This window comes from Dermacentor albipictus, unplaced genomic scaffold (assembly GCF_038994185.2).
Source record: "Dermacentor albipictus isolate Rhodes 1998 colony unplaced genomic scaffold, USDA_Dalb.pri_finalv2 scaffold_64, whole genome shotgun sequence".
Classification (NCBI taxonomy): domain Eukaryota; kingdom Metazoa; phylum Arthropoda; class Arachnida; order Ixodida; family Ixodidae; genus Dermacentor; species Dermacentor albipictus.
The window spans coordinates 143,626-163,507 of NW_027225618.1; the positions used below are offsets into that span (position 1 = coordinate 143,626).

General features: G+C 44.6%; 2 protein-coding genes across 4 annotated transcripts in view; one reads left to right on the forward strand and one right to left on the reverse strand.

Annotated features, from left to right (window-relative positions):
- The window catches only part of LOC139046653 (zinc finger protein 625-like), a 272,993-nt gene that overhangs the window by 41,890 nt on the left and 211,221 nt on the right, over positions 1-19,882 (reverse strand). The gene's annotated exons all lie outside the window — the stretch shown is intronic.
- LOC135919806 (zinc finger and BTB domain-containing protein 14-like) lies at positions 990-18,023 on the forward strand. Its single transcript, XM_065453746.2, has 6 exons — positions 990-1,268; positions 3,141-3,211; positions 4,859-4,994; positions 10,292-10,368; positions 12,736-12,853; positions 16,092-18,023. The coding sequence occupies exons 1-6, from the start codon at positions 1,147-1,149 to the stop codon at positions 16,516-16,518; spliced, it is 951 nt and encodes a 316-aa protein (XP_065309818.1). The 5' UTR covers positions 990-1,146; the 3' UTR covers positions 16,519-18,023.

Consider the following 19,882-nt stretch of genomic DNA (forward strand, 5'->3'; position numbering starts at 1 on the left):
CGCTTTGGATGTACTACTAGATGCAATTCACAGAATTGTATTATCATATTTAGTGGTTGAGTTACAGAGTTGGAAACTTGAAAGTTTCGTTTTTTGAAAATTTTCGATTTTCGACAATTTTTAATAAAAAATTCACGACCTAACTCAAAAATTCGAAACCAACAGTCACTAGATTTGAAGTTTTTGTTTTAAATGCAACAAACCTCGTCAAATTTGGTACAGTGGTTGCCGAAAAAAACGAATTCTCCTTTTACATGTATTTAGATAGGAGTACTCGAGCTAAAGCTTCCTCTTAAGTCGTTTTTAGCTTTTGCTCTTCTTCGGACGCCTAGGCACCGCCATTGTTTCTGCGTGGTTAAAGGCACGCTAGAACGGCCGTGGCAAGTATATGAATAGCATTAGGAGACGTACGCTGGTTAGCTGAATGATTTGTAAGCGCTTTAATCGACGAAGGTAGCTGCATGGATGTTTATATATTCTTTTAGCGCAGAATGAGAGGGACACGGAAAGGCAAATTAGGCAAACAGACGTAGCTAACTGTCAACCACAGATGCCTTTCCAGTTCGCGCAGACGTAATGATACTCCTCAAAATGTCATAAGACACGTGCGTGTACGTTGCTCGCAAGACATAAAACCGGGAAACCACACGTACATGGTTTTGTGGCAACATTGCTTATTTACAAGGGTGTCCGTTCAACGCGAAGAAATGTGATCAAACCCTTTCCTTTATTATTGATAAAGAAATACTGGCGCATATGCGCTTGAATTTCGATGCCATACTGCCGGACGGTCAAATTTTTGACCCATAATAAATAAAAGGCTTTTCCCTTAAAGAAGACATTCCATGTCAACGCTTTTTAACTAGGACAGGGGGCTACACGGTTATGATCATTTGGTGGAAAGACAGCCAGAGTTATTAGAACGCCTGTTCTATCGTTAAAATATGAGTATTTTAATGTCGAGGTAGTGGTGCCACTCTATCGTTTCTTTCTTTCACATGAGCTCTATGGCTGCCTTCTAGTTTCCAAAGAGCCAAACGTTTCATTTGTTCCCTTTCCTCATCGGCACTGACTGCGCATGCGCTAGGATTCCGCTTGCTTCTGTCCCGAAACAGACGCTAGTGCACCGCAGGCGCCGAAACAGCCATGGCTGAAGAAAGAAACAACGAAAACACGCCTCCTGCGTTTACCTTCGGCAACGAAGCAACTCCGAGAACAAGCCAGGAATTCTTCGAGGGACCTTCATGCACTTCCGACTGTTGCACTACGTGAGTCTTGCCGCTTGTAACAATTCCCGAGGAATATTGTTCGCCATATGTATGACCCGGAGCACAGGCATTGATAGCTATAGATTCGTTCTTACTTCGAAGCAGGCCGTTGACAGACAACTTCAGAATGCGTAGTGCGTGGGCGACATCTTAGCTTTTTTTTTTGCTCGTCGATGCATGGTTATGCGAAAATATTTTCACGGAAAGCACAGCTGCGGCTGTTTATCGTTAAGGTCCAAAGTAATGTCACTGCGGGGAGCAAATGATTCTATCGGAGAACATGTTTGTCACTCGTGTTTGGTCACCGCATCGCATACCCCAGTGGCTACGGCGTATCCCTGCCGAGTTCGAGGTCACCCCTGATTTTTCAGGAGCAACGGCCTATCATCGCGGATGGTGAAATGCAAGAACACACACGGGTCTACGTGCCTGTTATAGAAAATCCAGCGATGAAGCATCATTTGGTTCGTGTCAGGATTTTCTAATGCTGCTCTCAGCGGCCTTTCAAAGGCGTATTTTTCTAATGGTACCATTTCAGCTAAATAAACGTCCTTCACGTGGACCCGGGGAGCTAGCGAAACCTAAGCGAATCAGGTACGTCCGATGTACCTTTAGAAACAGCCATTGCCATACGGCCCGTCAGTGCCCATTGTTTCACCTGACTTACCGCGCCGGCAGCTAGCGTCGGAGCCCAAACAAACTCGGGCATGGACACGGCCAGCATGCGACCTCATTCCGCAATGCCGGCACTTTTTTGCTGCCATGGTAAATAAGTCGCAAATTAGAATGATTTGCGGTATACAACTGCAGATGCCCGTCCCTTCATTAACGCTTCTTTTCTGAGGCCTATGTCTGCAATTGCGCCTTGTTCATGCCCCTGTAACGCAAATAAACTTTTCGTAAAGCCAGCTGCACGTGTCATACCTGAGTGAGTGAGGGAGGGAATAAACTTTTATTGGGTCCAGGAAAACGCGAATAAACGCACACCCGGCTAATCCACGACAGGATTTTCGAATTTAGTCTACCGGCCAGATCCCGGGCGCGCTGGACAGCCAGGATGTGGTCCTCAAAGACGGGACTTCGCAGGAGCGCGTCATACGTGTTATACCTGAAGCAAGCTCGCAACAACACATTTTCGTCACATATGCTTAACTTGAACTGATGAGTCTTTCTCTTCTCAAGTGTTCAAAATGAGTCTTCCCTAAGGGGCAACTGTCGGTTAACTATTATTCTGTGGAAGCCATGTTCCTCGCAATTTTAATTATCTTTACGATATATTCCTCATGGCACGGATCCATCATTCGTCGTTCATTTTAATTCCCGTGAAAATCCTAATACCACAACGGCGACTGCTAATTCAATCCGGCGTGGAAGGAGCATCTCTTTTCATTACACCTCTGCTTTGAAACAAAGCGTGCAAGAAGTTCACGCAGCCTCTTCTTTCGAGCCTCACCCTATTTTATGGAACAATTGGATAAAAAGATTTCCGGTGCGCCTATTCGGAAATTATCATTGCAATTCTCCTGCACGAGTCGACGCCACGACAGTTAGAAAACTGAACGCATATACTCAACTAAAAAGCACTAATCAGAAACGCCGTAAGTGAACAAAAGCTCAAGTTCTACACTAAAGTAAACAAAACTTGACTTGCATGTATGTACAAGTCAGGGAGGCGTTTCCACTACGGTCGATTCCACTACGGCCATGCAGCAAGTGAGAATTTGGGTATAATAAAACATTGCACGTACCACGTTCTTTAACAAAATAGCCTTTTGCTTGTTCCAAATTGTGCTTTTACAAAAGTTTCATCAGATATTTCCCGCGTTACTTGGAAGCAATGAGTGCGATACTAATACATATGTCCAATTCTAGGACTTCTGACGACTTCTTCGAAGACTTGTGGAACGCGTTCAAGTGCCTCAGCTATTCCGAGGACGTTACGGGTACGTACGGCATGGCCTTCGACCATCGATGCCGCTTGCGAAGACGCTTAACATCCCACAACGGAAAGAACATTTACATAGGCCACGACAGCGGTGCATATACTGCAGAAGAGGACAGACTTTACGAGCGTCAGTGTGTCGGTGTCCGTATGAACAGCCCCAACGCGAATTAACACGATAGCTGATATGAATGTTGGTGCGTGAAAACCATATAGCGTGATAGCCATAGTTGGACAATACAACTGACAAGGACATCGTTTGCAAATTTGTAGCTCTGCCCCCCACAACAAAATGGATATCACAGCTCCGTAATACTGCATGTGCTAGAGCACCTGAGGCGGGCAATATTGGTTCATGAATCACCATCTTAGAAAAATTTTAAATGTTAACGAGATTTTTCAAGATGTCCTACCTACAATATAGTATATTTCAGAGCGCCCCATAATATATCGTTTGGACTACCTTAGATATATTATTATGTTTTCAAAACTGTGTTAACCTTTTTATTGCTCCATTAGATTTGAAAGTTTGGTATTGTTCACTTTTCAGAAATCCTTCCATAGTGAAAAATTTTTATAAAAACATTCACAGCCAACACAAAACTTCGTTTGCTCCAGTCACTCCATTTGAACTTTCTTCTATGTGCAACAGACCTCAGCATATCTAGAGCAATTCTTACCGCACATTTCTCATGTATTTAGCCAGAATACCCCGAGCTCAACTTTAGATTTTTGCTCTACTAAGCAGCTTTCCTATAGCGAGAACGCGGCCTTTATTGTTAAGGAAAGTTCACTTTGTGGAAAACCGAGCTTACGGAATTGTTCACATTTTTCATTGGCACCTTAGTAAAGTCTGAAATATGCTGATTGCTGGAAATGTAGAGCCAAGATATCACTCCGATTACAGGAGAAATGCTCCGGGAAGCGCTGGCGGCAAACGCTATGCACGAAGCGAGCTTTCTGGTAGAAACGCCGCTTAATACGTGGGCCGCGGATTCTTGGTGGCGAGCGCCATCGGGATGATTTTGCATAGAAATGGGCACGCCGCTCTATGAGTGGTAGAAACACTGGTAAATGGGTTTGTGTTTGAGTTCCCGCATAAAGGATGTTTTCTCGCATATTTAAATTGCAATCTGATGCTATCATGTCTGTAGTTCTGTTAAGTCGTACTTTACTATATTTCTGACGCATTTTACTTGAATTCATTTATTTCAGTAACGCATTCGCGATACACCGAAGGCCTGCGTGGTTCGGTATGCAAGATTCGGAATGATTTTTTGCTCACAACACGGTTAATTCCTGCCCCTGACGCAGACACCGAATTATCTACCACACGAGGCCCGTAGAGCTATCGAGTTAAAAATGCGTAATCTCTTCTTCAGCATGGAGCAATGTTCTGTTCGATTTTGGTGTACTAAATACAGCACACATTTTGGGGGAAATTCTACATTGCAATAATTCCGTCACGCACGCCTCTTTCGTCGTGTATTGCAGGCATATTTACAGAAAGAGCACCGCATACGCAAGCACTGAAGTCAGGTTACCCTATCACTAAACCTGAACTAAATCAGTTTTTTTCAGCACGAAATGTTGACGCTCGTTGAATGAACCTTGCACAGGGCCGAGCTAATACCTGTTATTCTCTCAGGCCATACACATGTCACTGAAAGCGGAATCACCAGTTCCCCATTTATGGCGTCCGGCAGTAGCGTCAATCCCGCACAGCCCAGTACAAGCCGCGCAGGCATCGAGGAAGCATCGGCCATTCCGGATGACATCGCTAGGTGAGCTCACGTTTGGAAAAATTTCCTTTCACAAACAAAATCACAGATGGTGTGTAATGCTTCCCGTGGTACAACTATGCCTCCACTGTCAAACTTTTGCTATGGAGGTGAGGTCTGATATGTGAAACACGCACAATATCAACCGTTATTCTAAGCACACGGTATGGTGGAGGTGGTGCCAACATGCTTGTCGTGCTCAGCACTCCTTGCAGCTTTGTGAAATGCGTACGTACTACGGCATATTCGTTTACAAAGATAGTAAAGAGAAAAGGGTCCGTCTAAAGACAAAATTCAATTATGGGGTTTTACGTGACAAAACCACTTCCTTATTTTGAGGCACGTCATAGTGGCCGGCTGCAGAAATTTCTACCTCCTGGGGTTCTTTAACGGGCACCTAAATCTCAGTAAACGGGTGTTTTCGCATTTCAGCCTCATCTAAATGCAACCGCAGAGGCCTGAATTCGATCCGGCGATTGTGGTAAGCAGCCCAACGCTACAGCCGCTGAGCAACCACGACGGGTGTCTAAAGCAATCGAGCAATGCAGTGACGGGCCATGTTGCTCAAGTGACGTTCATTTCAGAGTGCAGGGATAATTCTTACACTTTTGATGATTCGACTATATGCCATACGCTCAAGTATTGTACCACTTTGCTATGACTTTCGCTTACCAAGGTAACCTATGAGCCTGGGGGCATAATGACTGCATGACGCTAACGCAATAATGATGGAATAAGAATGAATGTCGTCACGAGGTCGCTGGATAAATCGCGGCCATGACGGCCGCATTTCGATGGGGGCGAAATGAAAACACACCTGTGCACTTCAATTTAGGTGGACGTTAAAGAAACCAAGGTGGTAAAAATTTGCGGAGTCCCCCACTACGGCGTACCTCATAATTAGATCGTGCTTTTGGCCCGTACCACCTGAAAACGTAATTTAAAATTTGAGGGATGATATTGATATTATGATAAAGCCGTACAATGGCAACGGCATGACGACAATGACAGGCGCATGTTTAAGTCGTGAATGATTGTATAATAAGGATGGCCTGACGACGACTGTAAGGCAGCCACATGAAACAGTGATAATGACGACGACCGCACAGCCAAGGCGGCGCGATGACTATACCGTATGACAACGAATGCATGATAGCGTCTGTTGGACGATGACGCAATGACAACGATGGCATGAAAACGACGGCCTAATCCCGGCACAATGACACAGCATAACTGCCGCCAAGTAACAAAAAATGACGTCGACGCTACGACGGGGGTGGTAACACGACGACGCCATGAGGACAATGAGATTGCGACACTAAAGTGGTGAATACGGCGGCTGCTGTGAATCGCGCCACCACGTCACCCACGCGCTGCCTCTCGCGATCTCCCACTCAGCGAGGCAGTCGCGCCTCACTTGGCTCCGTTTGCAACATGCCGCACGAGAGACTGTCCGCACCAGCCAATATATCGCGAAATGGAAACACGTCTAGAGCTGCGCTCAAATAAGGTGCCAGGAAATATACTAATACTCGGTGCAATTTTTTGTAAGATACCTAAAGAGTTTAGGTTTGTATATGTTGTTCTACCCTGGACAAGTAACCAGAGCTTTTTGTCACATAAAGGTCGACATTGATCGTGAGAAGAATTCTGCCTAAATGTTGATTTATATATTTCTTCAGGTAAAATTTCTGTAGTCTTTATGAAAATGGTAAATATTAGCTTAATGTTATCGATTTATTTTATGTGCTTTATATACCTCCTTTTACCTAAGTACATATTGCGATATACATACCAGATAAACCAGTAGAGTTATTGAGCTAAATGAGAACAAGGTGAAAGCAGCAGCCTACGTTTCGACAAGTAGACTTGTCTACTCCCGCCTTCCCCGTGTTTTCCAGTAGAGTAAAGAAAGACAAGGTAACATCACGTGGCTTGAATCACTGCACATATTTGGCTGAGTCGCGTCAGCAAATGTAGCAGAATAAATTCGAGCACACAAACCTAATTCCGAAACAGCGCCAGCGGCGCACAGACAAAATTTTCTACGGGATGGCGGGCTGCCTCTCAAGGGCACATTTTCAAATATGCTATCACATAAAATAGCCCCTACAGTTCCTATTGTTCATGTACAAATTTATCGCACATAAAAGGTAAAAGTAATCGCTAGAAATGTTCAATATTATAATGAAGAAGAGCAAGTATGTTCCACCAAAGCAAAACAAATAAATATAAGGGTTATCTACGTTGCAGTAACGCAGATTGAAATAAGTGTTGAAATGTATATTTGAAAATGAGATTAAAGAAGCAAGAACATACCTTGTCGGCATATTTCATCCACAGTGCGTTTGAAAATGAACGTATTTAACTTATTAGCGCACGCGGTGTGTGATGCAATAGATTATGCATACGTCGGTTGTTTCGTGTGCTGTGCGGCAGCGGTAAATTGTACGCATGTGTGTCAGTGGTAATCAACTTGCTACAAAGATATCAGAGACATTAAAGTACGGTAACCTAAACATAAGCCCGGTGGAGGAAAAGCTACAGTTTGGTTTAAGACGACCGCTTCTTGTATGGCCTGTTGCCTAAGGGCGACCAATGTAAATTAAAGAGAAAGCAAACTGCTGGGCAAGTTGACCTTTTTCCTGCTCGGAATAGTTTGGCCAATGTATTGTTTTACGGTTTCATTTGCCACTGAAATTGAGATTACAAGGCTCCGAATAATTTTTTTAAAAAGCAAACTTGCGTGACGTTACACTACAGCGATCGAGAAGTGGAAAGTCACAATTTATTGCGGTACCCTTTACCATTTGTGAACAACTGCAGTAGTACGTCGCGCTTCAGCTACCCTCATGCTGTGCAGTCCACCCGTCATCGGACATATTTAATGCGGATAGCGTTAGATCTGTGTCGAGGTCGGCTTGTGATTGCACAGAATATTGCAGTGCTCGTGCGACTGCTCGCTATTTCGTCGTCGTCTTCTTCCACATCGCTGCCACATCAAAGCCGCTAATCATGCCAAAGAAGGTACAGTTAATTATTGCAGAGTTAATTAGGGCACTCGAACTCACTACTTTTGACAGGAGTCGAACCCAGGACATCTTGTGTTAATTAGGGTGAATATTATTACGGCATCGGTAATTAAGGTAGCCTAAATTAGGGCGCTCGAGCCCATGACCTTGAGTTGGAAAACAAAGCAATAAGAAGCAACAATGCATTCGAATGAAAATGTCGAGTGATATGATAGCTCTCTCTTGAGGGCGCAGACTTTCACCTCCACCATCTATGGCGTATGCTAAAGTAATTACTCACCCTTAATATATTAACCTTAAGGGTAATTTCTCTATGAGGTGTGGAGTGGGAAGCAGCGTATTTTATTTAACGACAACAGTACTCCACGTGCGAGGCGTGAAACGCAATATGCCACTTTGGAGCACCCACAAAAACTGTCCCCAACGTGAAGGGACTGACTGAGCTACGGCTACGCACGGCGCATGAGCGTTAATTACCGAATAATCGCGCCAAGAGCGAACCAGTTGTCCTTAATCGCTAGCGGTTAGCGAAGACAGCTCTGCACTTTGTGGGCAACAGAACAATGCGAGCGCCACTCGCGCGTTGATAACATGTTTCATTTCAACTGAGCCACAGAGTGCCACAGCAGTTAGCGGAGTTGTATCATCTGGCATTCGTAAGCTAGTTGGGCGTAACTTAGGTTGTATACCTCCTGCACTTCCGCGATTGCTTACACGAGCAACAAGCTCTTACCAGCAGGATGTGCACTACAGTTTGAGAGTACCATGAAAGAAAAGTTGCGATATCATCCGCTAATCCTACGTTTTTCTTTTTCTTGATGTAAGTGAGGGATAGTTTGGGTAGATCATTCGGCGGAAAGATAGAAAGGTTCATCGGGGCGCCCCCGCTAGCGTTCATGAACTTGCACAGTCGCGTCAAGCTCATGGCGGACACAAACGTCTCGTTTTTTCCCAGCCGAGGGCTATCATTTTAATCCAAATCCTGAGGTGCCGCAATTTTCATTATTTTCCGTTCTTTTTTGGCACTGAGTGCGCATGCGCGGTGATTCAACATTGCGCATTCGTGAATACACGCCAGCCACACGGCATCGAAACATCAGCGCAACATGTTCAGCGCAAAGTCGGCAGTTTAGTGTTCAGGATAAGATTTTTCAGAACATGAAGCAAACGTATACTTAGAGAAGAAAATATTTTTCATTGATATGTAATTCTTGCACTGCACACACGCGATGGAGTGCTACAGCTCGAAGTCCGGGGCAGAATTCTGAATTGCACTGCCGTATTTCGATGAAAGTGCTCTGTAAAACGGCTCTTGATTAGGCCTTTAGGTGCTCGTTACAGAAGTTCCGAGGGCCAAAATTTATGCGCAGTTCCCCTAAAATGTGTATGCGTTTTATGGTGTTATTCCTTTTCCACGGAAAACCTCGGAATTAGTTTTACCGCACTGTACAATTGGTGAGCCGAACCATACGTGTTTTTAGACACTGTAATTTGTCAATTAACAAAAAAAATGTGACCAAGTGGGTACTGCCCACTTAAAGCTTTACATTAATAAAAATTAAGCCCCGTGCATGAAAAGCCACAACTTGGTTTAAGGCAATTGTTCTTCAGTTTGAATGTGCTGCTTAAGGAAAACAAGTGCGCAAGCAGACACACTTTCCTGACTTGGGGTTGTGCGGGCAACGAAGGTATTTATTCTTGTTTCTTTTTTTCGGCAGCTTCAATCTTGATTTCTTAGTTCTGAACCATCTTTTTTTTTTCAGATATCAAACTGGGGTGAGGCAATACCACAGCGATAAAGAAGTGGGAAGTAATGGTATACTATAGTAACCTTTATCATTTGTGAACGAATGTAGTTGCACGTCGCATTTCAGCTATTTTCGTGCTACGCACCGCATCCGTCTTGGGACATTTTTCATGCCTTCTCACTATTATCTTTATCATTCGAAGAATTCTAATATACGCTCCAGCAAGTGACATATAGGAGGAAAATTAACACACCTTAAAACAAACATTTAAGAACTCCATTCTAGTCAAAGCACCATTTCGTCTATGGTGAATGGGTGCTCTGCACCATGTATTTCCCCGACTTTGCCGTTCGACCTATGCATGCCAGCATAGTCAGTACTTGATGAAAACAAACCATTGCGAGTGGCGCATTTACAAAACAAGGCTTTGCTTTAACAGAACATTGCTTTATTAAACATAATTTCACCTTCTCTTTTCTCACATATAGTAACTGTCTAACCAATACTTTAATAATTGCAGTATTTCTAACGAGGCCTTGCGTTACCAGAGGAACACACAGCACATGCCGACGACTGATGAGATTTGCAACGTCGACGGTACGTAGGCGATTGTCAATCGCTTTTTGCACAAACATGGCAAATAGCCCCTACGGTTACCATGGTAGCGGTACATTTATTGCGTATAAAAATGCCATTAACCAGTGCCGCCAAAATGGTTCTCGCATGAACAATTTGATAACTGTCCTTACTAAAAAAATTGTGCTTATCCTAATATATGCAACTTCATATATCACATACGCAGAAGATTTTGAATGGATTCGTTCTTGCATCGGTGAGCTGGTAAACCACAAAATGATGAGGCAGAAGCCGACACTGTACATTCCCTGCAGTGAATAATTCGCTCATAAATGGAATCATCACATGACCATTGGTCTAGAATATTATTTGCCAAGCAGAATATAAGTGGGCTTGACCAGCTAACATCGTGATATTATTTTCCTTAAACAGATCATACTTATTGACTAGTGCTTTGATGCGAATGCCGCGTGTGATATGTAATTAGTGTGGCGCTTTAGTTGTCTTTACGGAAAGTTCGTAGCGGTAATGTCACGTTTTAGGCAGAGTGTGAGAATTACTCATCAATAGCATGTCCCGAGAAGCAGACGTAACCCGCTGCAGCCGAATGCAGAAGTTACAGCGTACAATTTGGGGAACCGCAGAACATTTTGTATGGGACCGCATGGTTCTTTCTTACCAAGCAAGCCAAGCCACAGCCGCAGCATAAACAGCCCTAAATGGTTGCATGAAAATGCAACGCAAGGAGAAACAAAATTCTTGGGTACTTGTTTGCGCTCTGTTGCCATACATTCTTACCACATATCCCAACTAAGTGCACCTGAAACGTAAACGTTATTCGTATTGAATTAGTAACATTCACAGTACCCAACCATTTCCAGTTAGTGTGCCAGTACCTTAAAATTCTAAGCCTTTGTTAACTAGAAAATCTACGTCGGGAGAAACACCGGCCTTCCAAACTGAACATCCTTTTTGGTAACGGGATTAGATTTCCTTGGATACGTCAAGCATTATTTGTTCTGGCAGTATCTGCGCAACCCCTTTCGCATGCCTGACGAACGTTGCGGCTTTAGCGGCGCCACTAGCGAAGTTGAGAATGCAAGACAATAAAAACTAAGTTCCTTAATTTACGTCTATGCTATGACACGGTAGTGCATTCCAATTCAAAGACGAAACGCAAGCCTTCAGTTCTCTGGTTTGTAATCCGCGTTGAGTCTTTAAAGTAACGTACGAAGGCATAGACACTAAGGCATGTGGGTGCAGTAATGCCATAAACATTATTAGCCAACTCTGCCCCCCCCCCCCCCTTCATAGTGCAAATAAAGGTGCGTCCAAAAATACGGCGTGTACCTGCAGCTTTAATGCTATTTGCAGTAGCATCGATGGTCCTCCTGAGGGGGGTTCTGCCGTAATTTCCGCCTTTTAGATCTCTCGCGTTTTCCATTTAGTTTCACGCAATTTCTGCGCCGTTATCGGGAAGATGTGTACCTAACTACAATACATGAAGCGCTATTCCTACAGTCCACACTTTTACCGCGCTTTGAGGCTTTTCTTCGCATAGCTTAGTGATATTACCCCGTGAATTGCCACTTCCGCATTTCTTTTCTAACCTAATCTGCTACCTGCAATACGACTAGCATATGCGCATTGAGCAATCTTTTTGAAAGTAGTCCTGTTGTCTATCGATGGCCTACACAGGAACATTGGTGAGGACAGCCGTTTTAGTTCTCGTTGTGAGCTGGTAACCCTGCAGTGCTTACAGCCAGTGCTTATGAACTTCACCTACATGAGTCACCAAATGGGCTTCGGATATTCAGTGTCTGAAAGGCGAGTAGGTATTTCGATGACGCACGTGTTTCATAGAAGGTCATCAATTTAGGGCATACGTCAAACGTAAGCTCTAAATCCCTCGGTAGAAATGCGTCCCCTCAATTTATCATTGTCGTCGTCCGCATCGGGCTGCCTGCTGCTCGTAAAAGATGAATAATAAGCAAGAAATTCGTGAATTATCTAATGTGCTTATTACTTCATAACACAGCAAATCTAATGGGTCAATGGTTTCACGCACGAGAGACCGACATGGCGTTTTACACTTCGAGCGCTGTCGTGTTCTGCAAGAGGTTTGAGGTAAAACACGATAAGCTTAAGAAGAATCCAACACCGCACAATATTGACCATGCTCGGCTTCCCCATCACCACGAAGTTCTTGCATGCATTCAAGGCAAAGCTTCAGAAAGACAAGGCACCGCGTACGGAAGCACAACAGTGAAGTTCCTGTACCAATAAAAGCTTCCTGCCTTGCACCATAAGCATGAAATATCCATTTCCCACGAATCGGCCTTGCGCTACAGCGAATGAGCACCTTTACTATACTTTTATGACATACAGGTGTCACTGACAATGGAAGCCAGCACCTGGGGTCCGTCAGCGGCATCGATGATGCAAGGCCCAGCACAAGTCGCGCTGGCATAGAGGAAGCATCAGCCAGTTCAGAAGACGGTGCCACGTAAGTTCACGTTGGGTTCCATTGTTACGCAACTAAGGGACGACAGGGATGGCTACCCACGTAACAATATGCTCCTAGGCGGTAATTCCTGCTTGGGAGGGCTAGCTCTGATGGCTGAAACAGGTACTGCATCAGCAGTTTTGAGTGTTCGGCCGGTGCAGCCAGCCTTGACTAGCTTCATGGTTCCAACAGCGCGACCGAACACCACACGGCACTGTGCACACCCCATGCGGCAACCACGAAGCTACACAAGCTCGCCCGATTTTCCATCCTGTTAACACCACGCAATTAGCAGTGCACTTACAGGTTTGTAGCTTGATACTCACTCCCCATTGTGGAATTTGGAAAGATTGTGAAGGAGACCCGCTTGTGAAGACGATTGTGAAGGAGAGACAAGGTATGTCTGTTTTTCTGTAAACTTCCTGTAAGACTTACGCTGGCACTGACACGCTTGCGCGAGGGGTAAATATTGCGATGACTTAAATGCGAAATCTCAGCTGCTGTTTGAACAATGTGGCGGTCGGCGCAAACAAAAACCTTAAGCTCAGGATTTCCTATTTAAGTATATTGGAAAAGAGAAATGAATTTGCTGGGCAAAAAACTATACGAGTATCGAAGGTTGTGGCATTTGAAGAAATGTGATAATGTCGTAACTAAAGCAGTTGCACTTCAGATTCGTCATATACTTCAGAAAGCGTTACGAAACTCAAGTAACAAAATTGCATCTTTATAACTCCGCAACGAAAATACCCACGATTCAATGAACTGCACCAAATCACACATTTAGAGCCCTCAAAATTCATCTATCACAAAGCGCTTTGAAATTTTCTGTTTTGTGGGTAGATCATTCGCCAGTTCTCGGACACATTCTATCGATTTCAAGGAAATCGCAAATGAATATAAAGAAAGTTGTCCACTTAGGCTGCTCCAAGAGATGGAGCCAATAGAGCTGCAATATATATATTTTTCCTATAGTTACCTTTGTAATTTCTATGCTTTTATTCTTTTTAAAATTTGTCTATTTCATAATATTTACCACTTGCAAGCCTAAGTAAAATTTATGAATAATGTTCCGGCATCTAACTGGCTCTATCAAACGAAATTCGAATGTTTAATAGTTCAAATTTCTTCAATAAATAATCCGGTCTTGAAGCAGGCGAAGCTGGCATAATTAGAAACGACGTAAAGGGTAACACCATACGACTCGAACCAAACCATAACATTGTGTGAGTCATGGGAACAACCGCAACAAGAATAAATACAATTGTGCAAGTAAAAAGCACGTTACTGCAAGAATGGCGACCAATGTTCATCTACTGCTTAGCTTAGACATTTCAAACGCGCTGTCTCTGCTTTACTGCCCGTTGTATTTTTCTTCACTAAACGGTAGAAAAGCTGTCGCACCAGCATTGCCTTAACTCAACGCTTGCAGCGTTCATTGCCTTATTGAGAAAAAAATGCCTGCTTCTCGGCAGCATATTTCATCCATTGTACATGAAAACACTGACGTATTTGATGTTCCTGTGCTTGCTACGTATGGGGGGAAATGATTATGTGTGTGTCGTTCTCAAGATGCCTACGTCAGCAATGGTGTGCAGTTCGAATGCGACTCAAATATAAAATGACTTCGTACAAACACTGCAGGAAAACTTGAACCCGGCAGTTTTTCTTCGTATTCGATGTGTAGGATTGAGTTAAGGCGTATGACGTACGACGGGGAGTCATTCCACCTACTCATGTCAGAAGTGACGCGAATAGCTTGCCTCTGCGCCATTTCCGTTTCTTAAATTTAGAGCCTCAAGAGGCTAGTTTCAATGGCTATTACCCGCAAAAAGCGCCCCTAGTGAGAGCAAAATATCATCAGGAATGGCTCACACCCCATAAGGAAGCGAGTAAGTAATGGCTGAATATGAACCAAGGAAAGAAACGAGCGAACGAACGAGCGACGGAAAGAAAGAGAGCCAATGAAAACAAGAACGAAATCACCTTTAGGTATGCATTATGTTCCCGCATGTGACGTTGAGGAGATCGACCTACGGTGCCAAACGCTTACTTCGTACGGCAGCTCACTAAGTCTGACCCGTCAAATCGTACAAATTTAGGCATTACCACGCAGGCAGGAGGCTTTCCTCTTCAGGTGTTAGTAGAGTGTAACATGCTGCTGAATTTTTCTACCCTTCCTAGCGTAAAATCTGTCCTGAAAAATTCACGGGCCATTAGTACAGCTCATAACATGAAATTTGAGAGCAGCTGTGTAGATGTTTTTATTTCGGGATATATTCAGGCAAATATTTCGAGAGATAGAGATAACAGAGGTCAAGAGCGACGGCTTTTGTAAATGACTGATAGAAGGATCTAGTGTAATGGCTGGTGCTGTGTGGTTTTCATAAAATGCGCGCATAAACTCAGATTGGAAAACAATTGCAGACCAACACAATCAAAGCAAGCAATTCATCAAGTCAAAGCGAGAGCCCACACGAGCTGATCATAGTACGGAATGAGCGCTCTGGCTGAGATTCGATGCTAGTACGAAACGAGCGGTAGGGCGAGTCTGCATAAAACTAGTCTTCCGCGCTCATGTCACTGAAGGGGCAGCTATAATTGGTCTCGGCCTCTCGACCATTCAAGGCTCGCATCTTTTGCCACTCCGCATTCGCTCTTTCATCTTTCGCTCTTGTCCTTCGCTCTGTTGCGCCACCGACGCTCGCCGCAAGAATGGGTCATTAAGAGCTGCGCAATAAAACGGAGACCTATTTTACCCGACGCAAAACAGTCTTTCTCACTGCCGAATGTCTCCCTAGCGAAAGCACGCTTCTGGACTCTTGCCTGAATGCTCCTTGTGAGCGTGTAGAAAACGGAGTTGTATTTTCAATACTCAGACCGGCTAGTTCTTAAACTTACCGTCACTGAGAGATACTTCTAATCTCCTGCACCTGTTTCGTGTAGGCAATGCAATGTATTAGATGATGCAAGGCTTCTGTGCTGCTTGCCACTCGAACGAGGAAAATTCATTTCCAGTTTAGCATCACAGGCCACCGAAAGCACCGCGGTTCAATTTCTGCCAAACTAGAGCCCAAATGGAGCGCTAAATATCAATGCAGCAACTTAGCGCTAAGAGCGAGTCACCTTACCCTTCACACGCGATTTTTTTTGTCAAACACTCCATTGGACAAAATGTGTTTTGTCGTCTCACAACAAGAGTGAGCTATTTTGAGCTAATTTGCCAGTATCTTCGCAGGAATGCTACTGGAACCGGAGGAATGGAAGAGCAAGGCTTCTGCGGTGTCAGAGCAAGTGTTCAATCGTCGGCCAAGAAGTCGAAGCACAAATGTGAAACATGTGGTAAATTTTTTAGAAGGGCTGCCTATCTAACTGCACACTACCGCACGCATACCGGCGAAAGACCATACAAATGTGAAATATGTGCGAAATCATTCGCGCGCAGGTCGATATTGCGTGATCATGAACGGATTCACACAGGTTTGAAACCCCATATCTGCCAAATATGTACTAAACCGTTCAAAAACACAACGCATCTTAAAACTCATCTCAAGTCACACAGTAACGACAGGCCTTTCGTTTGCGACATATGTAATCGCTCCTTTAAGCACAAATCGCATCTCCAAAGACACCGCAAAGGATTTCACGAGGGCGGAACACCGTAGGAGTAAGAGCAGTGTGGATTTCGATCCACAAAGAGAGAAAACATCGACGCACATCTCTGCCAATATACTGGGCGCTAATTGTGTGGATATTCGTCTAGACATGCATTTTAACGAATTGCACATCCCGTGACACATACGGTGGCAGTCTTAACAGTGTGACTAGTGCGCAAGCGCAGTAAATTGCCCATGGGTATTGTATATGAACGTGACCATGCACCCGTGCAGGAAAAAAATAAGCGCTGACATTCACCCGCAGGGGTGATAAACAAACCGGACGCATCGTGTGGAGAGGCGGGCTTCTTTTGACGATTAGGACTGCTGAGTGAAATGCAAGACGTAAATGATTCCGCTTGATTTTCCGAAATTACGAAAGGAAACGTCGTCTCCAGCAGAATTTGGGATGTTTGAATATCGAAGTATATTGCAGGTCCTGGCTAGAGCGTGTTGTTTGCACAACTATGTTGTTCGCCAAAGTAGTTTTAGCGAACTCATTCCTAGACAAACCCTAATGAGCAGCAAGTTCGTGTTTTGTGTCACTAGAAGGTTGAAACGTTCGCACAGAATCCTTGGCACCTGGTTTAGTTCTGTGCAAATGGTCTGACAGTGTACTAGTAAACAAGCTTTACCTTATCATCGTTTTAATTATTCTGCAGTGTAAATAGAAGAGAACACCTCACATTATGAAACATTTTCAAAGAAGGCAGTTTTCTTGTCAACTAAAAAAAATGTCTACCAAAAATTGACGTCCCTAGGCCTTGCTGCCTCCCAAAGACCACTTTTATGACAATATGTAGACATAAACATGCGGACATTTATGTCCCTTATAAATTGTTCAATGCACGTAATGCTTTGGTTCACTCTTTGGCTCTTGTAATCACAGCGAAGGTTTTTCTTCTTTATCATGCCGATGAGAAAACTGAACCTGAATTCGACTGAAATCATGTGTAGCTTCACAATATTTGTTCTACCAAAACGAATATTTTAGCTGTTGTTGTATTAACGTAGAACCTCTGTCACATTTATTGTGCAGTTTCTCATTCATTCTGAAGCCGTCTCTTCTCCATTGCACTCCACTCTATTACAGCTGTAGAATTTTTAGCCTCATGTGACAAACGTGTCCCTGTGAGCAAGATAGCTTTTAGTTATACTATTGACACGCGTAGTTCGTATGTCTTCTTGCTGTAGGCGCGTTTCACCGGATGCCCTTCTCATTGCATGACGCGCCTGCATGCATCAGAAGGTGTTCGAAAGTTCGGTCTTATTTTTGGTATTGTTCAATTTTTATCACCAAATTTCACGCGCAACGCAAATACACTTGTGCATTCTGGAAGGCACGCGAGCACCAGCGATGCCGCTGGAATCTTCTACGAAGAATGCGTGAACAGCCGACGCTTGTTAATCGTAAATCTCTTGTTCGACGATCGATTCATGTGCCCGGCACTATTTTTCTACCGAATGTAACTTGTTTTGTGGGTTCCCAATAAAGAATGGTTCGTGAGTGATGATTCTTGTTACTGTGTTATTTGTCGTATCTACAACGCGACATCTCGTAGAAGACCTTCGTGGTGACTGATCCAACCCTACCAGTCATTAAAAATATTGGAGGACGCTTAAGCTTCACTTTCGACAGTGGAACGCGATAGCGATATCGCAGCCCGTTCACGCTGCCCATTAATAAACGCAAGGGTATTGGGGCATCCTCGCACCTGTCCCCGCACGGCCCAAATGCGCTCAAACAAGTCGAAGGGGAGAAGCGGGCGAGTGGCGCGCAGCTGTCGGGGCAGCGCCGTACATTGCCTGGAGGGGGTCTTCTGAGTTTTCCGCAAGATGGCTTTGCGTGTGCGCCAAGCGCAGAATTGTAGCGGTAACGTACTTCGCTAGTCGTTTAACTCCGACTTCTGTAATTTACATGCTCATAATAACCGATATGAACCGCCGTATGACTTTCTACGGAACGTTTATAAGGCAACGCAGCATTCACTAGACGCGCTTTTGTCCCGCTTTGAGCCATCGAACTCGTCGCTGAGTGTTAGCGTCTCCTTCTCACATTATGGAGACCCTGGTTCGATTCCCACCCAACCCATTTCGGAAGTTGTTATTTATGAATTGCCTTCCGGGATTTTTCGCTCATGGCCAACGCCGCCGACAGAGACACCAACGACACCAGCTTTTCTGCGACACGAGCTCCTTAATGCTGTCGCGTTAACATTGTCAACATCGCCATGGAGGATCGAGCTAGCCGCAGACTACGCCTGCCGCTTTAGTACGGACCTCTGCCCGAGAAGACCAGGACGATCATGACCCCGACAAATGCCACAGTGAGTGTGCCCGTGTCACCCGCAGTGACGTGTGCTGCAAAGCCAAGGAAGCCAACGATAATTAGCGGATCACCATTTGGAGATCTGGAAAGCTGGCCGGAAACCTTTGGAAAACCACTATGTTTAACAATTGAATCTTTGATGAGCTGCAGTTTCACAGTGCATTTCTGCATACATTCACGAGCGTCATGCCCAAGGAGCCAGCCGAAGTTGAATAGGGATGCCGAACGAGAACACCGTGACCCTCGGGGCAGAAATTCAGACCCACAAATGTCCGAGGTTTTAAACAAATGGTTTACACAGGATGGATACGTGAACCAGCCAAAACCATTCCAATATTCCTAACGGAAGTCACGGGTATTGAAAAGACGTTGGAATAGCGCACTCAGCAACATCGTCGCCTGGTGCTCCCGCCGAGGTGAAAAATTCAAACACAATAAGCTCCGACGAACTCGGAAACGCCCCTATAACAGTCTCACGTGAACTACTTAAGATGTTCTCTTCGATGCAGCTGAAGTAGCCTTAATTGCTGGCGTCATCTGGGGGGAGGTCCAGCAAAGGGAGGGGGGTCCCAAAGGCCAACGTCACTTGCCCGGCCTCTGTATGGCAGTGTGATCTGTGGCACTGGTTAAATCATCTTCGCCCATTCTATAAGAGAGCTGGGCGACTCCGGGACCGTCGGGCTACATCACCTCCCATCTCCAGGTGAATCCAGAGACACGCGCGAAGAGCGTGCAAGCGCGGGCACTCAGCGGGCACACAACTTTCGAGCGGTTGGTGCCGAATAGCCGGCATCGTTCACTTGATCGCCCCCCCCCCCAAAAAAAAGAATTGGTGAAGAGAAAAGGTAGGGAACACAAACTTGAATTCTACTGTGACGCGTGGAACTCTTTCCTTTTTTTCAGTACTACTATGACGTTGCGGATAATGTATTCCAATGCGTGAGGGCTAATTAACCCTTTGATGATCATACTAAACTGTTATTTGAATACAAGCTTAAGGTATATATGAGTCCAGGAGAGGCATTTAAACTCTGAACAATCAAA

What these genes read in the sequence shown, in the direction of transcription:
- LOC135919806 (XM_065453746.2), top strand. Translation starts at nt 1,147, where the DNA reads ATGGCTGAAGAAAGAAACAACGAAAACACGCCTCCTGCGTTTACCTTC. An exon ending in ACTTCCGACTGTTGCACTAC is followed by an intron (nt 1,269 to 3,140) that starts GTGAGTCTTGCC and finishes GTCCAATTCTAG; the next exon opens with GACTTCTGACGACTTCTTCG. An exon ending in AGTTCAGAAGACGGTGCCAC is followed by an intron (nt 12,854 to 16,091) that starts GTAAGTTCACGT and finishes GTATCTTCGCAG; the next exon opens with GAATGCTACTGGAACCGGAG.